Source organism: Doryrhamphus excisus, linkage group LG8 (genome assembly GCF_037039965.1).
Source record: "Doryrhamphus excisus strain RoL-2023G ecotype Guam linkage group LG8, RoL_Dexc_Guam_v1.1, whole genome shotgun sequence".
Taxonomy (NCBI): Eukaryota; Metazoa; Chordata; class Actinopteri; order Syngnathiformes; family Syngnathidae; genus Doryrhamphus; species Doryrhamphus excisus.
The window spans coordinates 22,531,304-22,540,860 of record NC_136364.1 but is presented as its reverse complement, the minus strand read 5'-3'; the positions used below and the strand labels follow the sequence as shown (position 1 = coordinate 22,540,860).

The following is a 9,557-nucleotide window of genomic DNA, read 5'->3' as shown; positions in this document are numbered from 1 at the left end:
TTCATACCAAGTAAATACAGTCACACTATCATCGATGCTGGTAACGATACTTCATAAAAATATTTCTAAATAATTCAACAATATGTAAATACAATATCAATGATCCTATACCGATACTATACTGGCCTTGTTATCGAGTCTCAATATGCAAGGTCCCTAGCTAATCATAATATAGCATAGTTTAACAGGTCAGTGTAACGTGAGCGTGTATGTGAGCAGAAATATACATATATACACGTTAGTATTATTATAAATGCACGAGCATCTCTTAACAATAACAACAACTCCACTACTATATAAAGTATATCAATTGTATGTATGGAAAGATATGTAGGGACACGCCGTGCATCCCAGCACGTGCATCGACGATGTCTTCAGAAAAAAAGGGTACCACCCCCTTGATTCCTATTTGTCATTTTCTTCTGTAAGGCCTGCCTTGCAGTGCATTTAATTGGACAAGAAATCCGGTGTTGGGCGGCCTCTCGCCCATAATTCTTTTTTTATTGGTTCAAAACATATTCCCCTTCTTTTCCGGGGTGTAAGTATTAAATCAGGGCACTTTGATTGGATGAGAATTCCGTCAGTCAAAACTCAACTTCCGGGTCCTGAAACGTTGCAAAACAGACAACCCACCACACAGACACTGGACGTGGAATACAATCCCACTGCAAAATTTGAGCTGCATATCATTTGGAAAAGTGAGTTGTTTTATTGTTTGATAACGTTGTTTGCACTCAACCGTAGTTTCACTTCTGTCTGTTTTCGCTCCTTTTTAGTCCCATGCTCGTGCCTTAGCATTACACAACATGGTTAACAACACGGATCGTAAAGGCAGTAAAGTCATTTTTGAGGTAGCTAGCGTGACTAAAATTATTATGTCAGATATCTGTTTAATTTTTATCACTTTCTACGTTCTGTCAGCTATACAAACACGGGTCAATGACTTTAGCATACCAGCCAATAAGGTCAAACAATGCATCCAATAGGACACAAACGTTAACCATATTTTGCTCATTTATACACACATTAACGATTTTATGTGTTATTTCTCGCAAAATATCTACACTGTATTTCTGTAAAGGTGTTGGGAAGGTGTATTTGTCCTTATGGTATGGTAATGACCTTCTTGCCATGTTACATGTCGACCAGCCCGTATACAGTGATGACGTCAGAGGTCCTGCAGGTACTACGCGGGGCAAGTAAAGTGGGATCTGCACTGATCGCCACCCAAGGGGAACAGCTCCGATTCATTGCCTGTAATTCCTCGCTGGCAGCAGGAGTCAAGGTTGCCCAGGAAGCTGTAGAAGGGCTGGTGGGTGCCTTCATGGGTGGCAGCAATGTGGTGAGAAAAACACTTCCTGCAAATGGGATTTTTTTTCCGATTGATATACTGACATGGGTTTAGCAGTCACCAGCGTCACTATTGATGTAATGGTGTATTTCAACTCTTCTAACAAACAAATATGAAAACAACTACAAAAGCTATATACAGTACAGTATTTTGCACATGTTTGTAACTGACACGTCCAACCCTGTCCTCAGCAACAGTCAGTCAAGGAGGACGTGTTTCCTGATGTGGAGGGCTGGGAGAACATGGATGTTGATGAAGCTGCCAAATGGGCTGTGGGTTCAGAGTTCTCGCCTGTTGCTGGAGACCACACACAAACAGAAGCCGGTGCTGCAGGTACTTTCTGGATATGTCGTGCTTGGATTAAAATAGACTTTGGTTAGAAATGCATGTGACGAAAATGCCACAAACGCTGAATCGCTAAATTGACATCGATTCACTGTATAGGAAATCATCACACATTATGCGCACTTGATTAAATGAGATAAATACAAGACAAATGCAGAAATCTACTTGATAACGCTTAATTTTTTGACATTTTAGAGAGGTAAGAAACACTTTTCAGTTACATCGATTGTAGAACTGCACTGCATCGTATCCACAGGTCTTTCACCTATTTTGTTGATTTTATTGCCTTATACCAGGGGTGGGCAAACTTTTTGACTCGCGGGCCACATTGATTGGGGGGGGCAGACTATATATTTTACACGTAACAGTCCACCTGGTATTATTGTATCTGTAAAATTGTCATGCAATCTGCTATTATTATTTATTATTTTATATTTATATTTAAATATTTAAAAAATAATAAAATATTATAATAATTACAATAAAATTAAAATAATAATTATTATATTATTATTATGTAAAATATGCAAATATAACAATAATATTATATAGAATTAATATAATAATTATAATAATCATAATAGTTCTAATAATTATTATAATAATCTAATAATAATAATAATAATAATAATAATAATAATAATAATAATAATAATAATAATAATAATTATTATTATTATTATTATTATTATTATTATTATTATGTGCTTGTGTCCCTTTTTTTGTAAACAACAGACCATGTCAAAAAACGAAATTGATAAAACCATCAAAAGGTTGGCTCAGGCCATGATGTTAGGTTGTATGTTGAATGAAATACTTTGGAAAGATTGGGTGGGCCGTATTCAAACACTTGGGTGGTCGGATGTGGCCCCCGGGCCGTAGTTTGCCCACCCCTGCCTTATACTTTATCTTGGTGGGAGGGGACGATTACGAAATGATGTTGATACCCCTCAGACATGTTTATATGTCATTATGACAGCATAATCATGTTTATAAAAAGAGTAAAACATTGTTGGAGGTGTTTTAATAGAGGCGGACTATGTATCCTGCATTGTTGGCAGCCCCAAACTCACAGTTTTTCCTTATTTAGAACCCACAGCAAAGCAAAAGACGTGTCTTCATGGATTAGGATTGTGGATGATAACCAAAATCCAACAAATGTTCCTTTAAGTTTGGTTACGCTGAGCTATAATTCATTTTTAGAAACGGCTTTAAAACTGAACAATGACATCCATCCTTGCATGTCTTCTTTATGTCTTCTCCCGTTCATAGGGGGGCCTTCTGGCTCGGGGGCATCTTCAGCAGGCCCGGGTTGGCCAGGCCAGAACGCACGATTCCTACACACGACTCTCTCCCTCCAGCCATTCTTCCGTCAAACCCGATGTGTCCATGATACGGTGGTGACGAGGCTAACACCGGAAGATATCAAGAAGGCCAGAGAGGCGAAGCAGGCTTTGGTTAAACCTATTCGACAGAGGGTAAGCTATACTACTCAGCTGGTAAGAACGACAAATATTCAACACGAGTTATTGTAGAGTCAAATTACCCTTTACCAAACAGATTAGGTACACTCTTATCCTCAGGTTATGTCATGTTAATGTCTTCATTGAATGGAGCATTTGCTTAACATCACCCAAAGGGTCATAGTAAAAGTAAGAGTAGGAAGCAGCCTAATGAAGACATATTGTCCTTGTGTCATGGTTATACTGTGCTTTGTCCTTCCTCAGCTGAGTGACCGTGCCAGAGAGAGGACGGTTCCTGCAACAAGAATCAGCAGGTTGGCTAATTTTGGAGGTAAAAACAGTACATTAGGTTGTACATTTTCTCTTGTAAAATTGTCACGAAACACATTATGAAACACATTTGTGTAACGCAGGACTAGCAGTGGGGCTGGGCATTGGCGCCATTGCTGAAGTAGCTAAACAGTCACTGGGAGGCAAACAAAAAGGAGGTAAGCATTTCAGAAAACAACATTTGATAGGAAGCTAATACATCATGAAGGTTAGACGTACTGGCATTGGATAAAGCCTTTACCTGACATTTAACTCATTCAATGCCAAAGATGTATTTCTATGTTTTTATAAACCCAAAAATGTATCTAAATGGTTTTTACAGGTTTTTGCACGGGAAGCCAAAAGAGTTTGGTGATGCAAGTGCATACTAATAAATGTTACTTTTACAGTAGCTTTAATGGGGAACTGCACTTTTTTGGAATTTACCCATCATTCACAATCCTTATGTGAAATATGAACATGTATTTATTTCTTTTTTCTATGCATTCTAGTGCAAGAAAACGAGTTTATATGAGCTAGCTAGCAACAGGCGTTATGGGAAATACCAATATTGACGCTAAAGCCGTCACAAAAAAAACTCAATGAAATGCCAGCACTTGTTCCATTTAAATCCTGACTTTTATATTAACCATGCTACAGTGATATTATTATTGTAGCAGCTAGAATGAAAAAATATTTTTATCTCGTGGACTAACACAACGCCTCGCTAATGGCTAGTCTCAGAGAATTTAACTACAAAGAGTCAACAAGATGCTAGTTTGCCGTCTGCATTTTTTACCCGAGGACCGGAACACACGTCTTGTGCTGGAAGACACAGCCATCCCAAGGAGAGCGGACATTGTAAGTGCTGTCGCTGCTGTTGTTACTGAAGCAACTAGCATAAGTTTGTGTATCATTGTACCTCAAAAAGAAGTTCCAGACATGTTATCATCAGTGTGCGTGTTAATGCATCATCACAGCATATATCAAGGATATCATTTTTTTTACAGAGCTTCATAGTTGAAATAGGTGTATCCTAATGACAGCATTGTGAGCTACCTCATATTAACTTGTTTTCTTGTGTTATAACGCACAGAAAAAAGAAAGAAATATGTGCTCATGTTTCACATAGTGATTGTGAATGATGGGAAAAATTCAGTGCAAAAGTGCAGTTCCCCATTAAGCTAAAAAAAAATGTGTATAGTTGTTTGGATATATGGGGTGTCACAAAAAAGCAAAAAATTTTGTCACAGCAAAAGTTGTGCTTGAAATACATATTTTCACAAAAAGCTGTTTTTAGTTGGGAACTGGTATTTTCCTGAAACTTACCCGTGTTCTACTGCTGATAACTAAAAAATTGAAAAAGTAGAGACAAACTTTCTGTTTTGGTGTGGTCTTTCTTTTGATAGGTTCCATGTTCATATTGTCATAGAACACAATATTTGAAAAGTCAGTTCAAATCATCTAAAACGGCATAAGTGGTTCTTTTGAAAAATGTGCCTTTTTCCCCGACTAATACTGCTTATAGCAAAGCGGTAACGTTTCCACACATTCTCTCTCTCTTATTTGTAGACAAGAATGCCTTGCTCGACTCTCCTCTCTTGTCGGAAGCCAATGCGGAGAGAATTGTCAGCACGTTGTGCAAAGTCCGTGGGGCTGCACTCAAGATAGGACAGATGCTGAGCATACAAGGTATTTATGTATTTATATGACAGCTGTATCGTTCTGCAAAAATGTCAATCACAATGTTCTTGCTTAGAATTGAATAGCCATTCTCTGGGATATTTTGCAACCACGTGTATTTTTTTCCCCACAGACAACTCTTTCATCAACCCTCAACTGCAGAAGATCTTTGAAAGGGTCCGACAGAGCGCAGACTTTATGCCCACCTGGCAAATGACTGTAAGCAGTGATGCTACAAAACTTTGTCTTTGTCTATGTTCATGTATCATTACATTAACACAATTAAGTTTTATCCTCTGCCTAATTACCGTATATATTCTCCATCATGTAGAAAGTATTAGAGCAAGACCTGGGACCGAACTGGAGGGAGAAGTTGTCGTCTTTTGAGGACAAACCGTTTGCCGCCGCCTCCATCGGCCAGGTGCATCATGGTGTTTTAAAAGATGGCAGAGAAATTGCCATGAAGATCCAGGTACAACTGAAGTTTGAAACCCTGTCGTCTCCGGGCTTTCTCACCTTACGTGTTCTTTTGCTATTCATCCCAGTACCCTGGAGTGGCGGAAAGCATCCACAGTGACATTAACAACCTAATGTCAGTCCTGAAGATGAGTGTCGTCCTACCCGAAGGTAACGACAAGATCTCGATAGTTGTCTCACTCGCAGATTGTCCTGACTTTATGATGTTCCGTGTTACATTTTGTGGTTACGGAGCCTAATTTTGGTTTATAAAAACAATAATTGCTCAAGAACCTATTTGTTCTGCCTGAGGTTGGCCACAATAAAAGGTCACTTTGTAATGTGCAGTTTCACAGTCGTGGTCTTTCATTGTGGCCAGCCTAAGCACACCTATGCAATAATTAGTTATTTTCACGTGTTATTTTTTTTTATTAAGATTTAACTGTTGTTGGTAAAGGGCCGGTCATCCAGCACCATCATTTCCATGATGAAACCATAGATGGCTTCTTCCTCTTTTGGTGGCTGTCAATCAAAGAAGAGGAATGGAAGTAAACCCACCGTTCACATAAACCCCCACCATTATTGGCAGCACTTTTTGCTTTGTTTGCCACTAAACCGTTCCTGGAGAGTTGGGAAAAGTTTCTCTCTGAGGTTGTTTTGATCCTGCTTTATCCGCTTTATTTTTATTTTTAGTTTTACTTGCTTTATTCTGTGTTTTTTTGGCACAATTGATTTACTGTTGGCATGACACAGGACTAACTGATTCAGACACTCGCCAAGGTTTTTTTTTTTTGATGCCTCAAACAACCAGAACGGGGATTCCTAAGAGATTATTTTTAGTTCAGACCACCAGGGGGTGCTCTAGTGTCAAAACCTGAACACGGACATTATTGTGACAGAATGTTGAGATATACATTTTACAAATGGTGATGCTTTAATATAATTTATTATGACTCTACTTTAATATAATTGATAATACTTTCATGGTTTGTTTACTTCCAGAAACCACACCGTTCCATTTGCAGACATAACTGACAACTTTTTGTTTCTTCTTTTCACCAGGCCTCTTTGCAGACAGCAGCTTAGAGGTTCTCCAGAGAGAATTAGCATGGGAGTGCAACTACGAGAGAGAGGCCGAGTGTGCCAAGAAATTCAGGTACTCTTACGGAATGTATTGATTATAAATTTGCTGATGTGGAGTCAAAGGTACCATTGATTGCAATGAGCAGTTGATGTATTCAGATTGCACCAATATTGTTGGCTCATTGGACATGCAGCTCCACATTTTGGCTACAACGAGATTTGTGTTTTTTTTTTAGTAACATTGGAGTTATTTTTGCATTGATGATATTCGTGTCTCTGACCTCCAGATCACTGCTGGAGGGAGATGAGTTTTTCCAGGTTCCTGAGGTGGTTGACGAGTTGTCAGGACGCAGAGTGTTGGCAATGGAGCTTGTACAGGGGGTTCCATTAGACTGCTGTGTGGACTTGGACCAGGAGACCAGGAACAAGGTTTCAATAAAAACTTTAAAAAGACGTATAAAAGACGTTCAAGCAAATGTGACGCAAATCTGTCACATGTACTCAAAACTACAAACCTCTCCTCCTTGCTCTTCAGATCTGCTTCAACATCCTCCAGTTGTGTCTCAGGGAGCTTTTTGACTTCAGGTTCATGCAGACGGATCCTAACTGGGCCAACTTCTTTTACAACTCTGAAACAAAAAAGGTGAGAGGGTCTGGTCTTTGTTTTTTACGTCAGTGTTTCCCATACTTTCCTTTATTTGTGGGAGGCTCTCGCTCGTAAAACACGTCCTAACGGGACTGAATGGAGTGAGGTCCGGGTGCCATTTGCAGCAAGCCTGCGGCACATTCTGAAAATATAATTTAACAAGAAAACTAAGAGGCCACAACGGCAAAAATGCTAAAATATTGAGTCATACATTTATGAGAATAACATTATAATAAAGCTGCACGGTGAACGAGTGGTTAGCGCGCAGAGTTTGATTCCACCCTCGGGCCATCTGTGTGGCGTTTGCATGTTCTCCCCGTGCGTCGGTACTCCGGTTTCCTCACACATTCCAAAAACATGCTAGGTTAATTAGCCACCCCAAATTGTCCATAGGTATGAATGTGAGTGTGAATGGTTGTTTGTCTATATGTGCCCTGTGATTGGCTGGACACCAGTCCAGGGTGTACCCAACCTCACGCCCAGAGAGCTGGGATAGGCTGGGATAGGCTCCAGCATGAATGAACATAGTAATATTTTGAGGGAAAATAACAATTGTAGGAGAATAAGGTTGATATATTAAAGATTGTACTCTGTAACGCATTACACAATTACATACACAAGCCATGGCTAACTATGGAAAGTACACATTGCCAAAATATGGCGCCAGTGGCACCACCACACATAGATTACAGTCCTGTGGGAAACACCTTAAGTGTATTTACTGTGCATGCCATTTTCCTTACAGGTGATTCTTTTAGATTTTGGAGCATGCAGAAGCTACCCAGAATCGTTCACAAACGACTACATAGAGGTAAGAAGAGGCGCCTGAAATGTCCAGTTTAGTTCAACTTTATTCAGATCAAAATGTTTGACTTTGTGTGACAAAGGTGGTGCACGCAGCTTCCGTGGGTGACCGAGCCACAGTTCTTGCCAAATCCAAAGACCTGAAGTTCCTGACAGGATTCGAGTCCAAGGTAAGAAGACATTTTATTTTCTGTTGATGCTCTCATTTAATTTTCATAAGGTTTCGGCTCCACCGGTGTCTATTTTTACTGGCTCCCCTTTCTTCTTCTTCATCCGCCATTCACAGTTACACATTTGTTTTGCACATTTCTGCTAAATATCATTTGTAGCATGCACAATAATTAGTGTTGAGACACCTCTAAGTCATTGCAATTCATTTATCAATCAAAAAGACATTTCAGGTACTGCATTTCTTCCATGAAGTTCCATGTGGACCAGGCTCCATTGTCTCCTTGTGTGCCATCAGGCCTTCGAGGACGCTCACGTGGAGGCTGTGATGATTCTCGGTGAAGCGTTCGCGTCTTCCGAGCCGTTCGACTTCGGCACCCAGAGCACGACGCAGCGCATCCAGAGCCTCGTCCCCGTCATGCTGCGACACCGCCTCACCCCGCCGCCGGAGGAGACCTACTCACTGCACCGTAAGATGGCGGGGTCCTTCCTCATCTGCTCCAAGCTGAGGGCCAGCATAGCATGCAGAGACATGTTCTTGGACGTGTACAACGCCTACAACCGGAGGAGACACGCCAAACAGGCAGCACAGTCCAATGCTTAGACACCTTCCTGGGAGGTCTGCAGATAAAGGACTTGGATACATGATGGAGTTGTGCGCTGATGTGCTTATTAGGGACTGTTTTCAATTAATCCAGTCAGATTGTTGGCTGGCATCGGCACTGTGGTTTCATGACTGTACTCCAACATATTGTAAATAATGATTTGAAAATGAGATCTATGTTGGTAAGGCAGGCTGAAGCTGAGATGGGATGGTCATATTAGCAACAAAATCTGTGTAATAATTCAAAATAATTTTTGGAATGATGGCTTTATTTATGCCTTTTAACTAGCATGTGCAATTGCATCGTTCTCATGACTTGGAAGATGCTACTTTGTGTTTAAATTCTCGGAAATGTACAGTAAGCTGCAACTGACAGAACATCTATGGTTGCTTTCTACTATGTTGACAACACATGCCTTACACTACGATATATATTTCAATGCAATACTGCATTTACTGTAACCTATAAGGCCTTGTGTTTTCATTTTTAATGTAAAATAAAGATTTATGTCTATAAATGAGCTTTACTGGGAAGCCAAGATTCTTTTGTGCATTGATCTGTCTGGTACAGTTTTAGACATATTTGAGAAATAATCATTAAGTGGAGTCCATTAAAGATTTTGGTGCATTAAAAGACCTTGCCTC

The 9,557-nt window shown here is 40.0% G+C and overlaps 1 protein-coding gene across 1 annotated transcript; it reads left to right on the top strand.

The window, feature by feature from the left end:
• The first annotated feature begins 585 nt into the window (after positions 1 to 585).
• coq8b (coenzyme Q8B) lies at positions 586 to 9,557 on the top strand. The gene is made up of 16 exons (XM_078793052.1): positions 586 to 698; positions 1,150 to 1,342; positions 1,543 to 1,675; positions 2,969 to 3,174; positions 3,424 to 3,490; positions 3,573 to 3,647; positions 5,041 to 5,160; positions 5,285 to 5,370; positions 5,483 to 5,623; positions 5,697 to 5,778; positions 6,670 to 6,763; positions 6,978 to 7,119; positions 7,226 to 7,333; positions 8,082 to 8,147; positions 8,224 to 8,310; positions 8,607 to 9,557. The coding sequence occupies exons 2-16, from the start codon at positions 1,163 to 1,165 to the stop codon at positions 8,910 to 8,912; spliced, it is 1,893 nt and encodes a 630-aa protein (XP_078649178.1). The 5' UTR covers positions 586 to 698; positions 1,150 to 1,162; the 3' UTR covers positions 8,913 to 9,557.

Excerpts from the sequence above, each read along its gene's own strand:
- coq8b (XM_078793052.1), top strand. The coding sequence starts at position 1,163 with ATGACGTCAGAGGTCCTGCAGGTACTACGCGGGGCAAGTAAAGTGGGA. Across the intron at positions 7,334-8,081 it reads ACAACTCTGAAACAAAAAAG|GTGATTCTTTTAGATTTTGG; the intron begins GTGAGAGGGTCT and ends TTTTCCTTACAG. Across the intron at positions 8,311-8,606 it reads TGACAGGATTCGAGTCCAAG|GCCTTCGAGGACGCTCACGT; the intron begins GTAAGAAGACAT and ends GTGTGCCATCAG.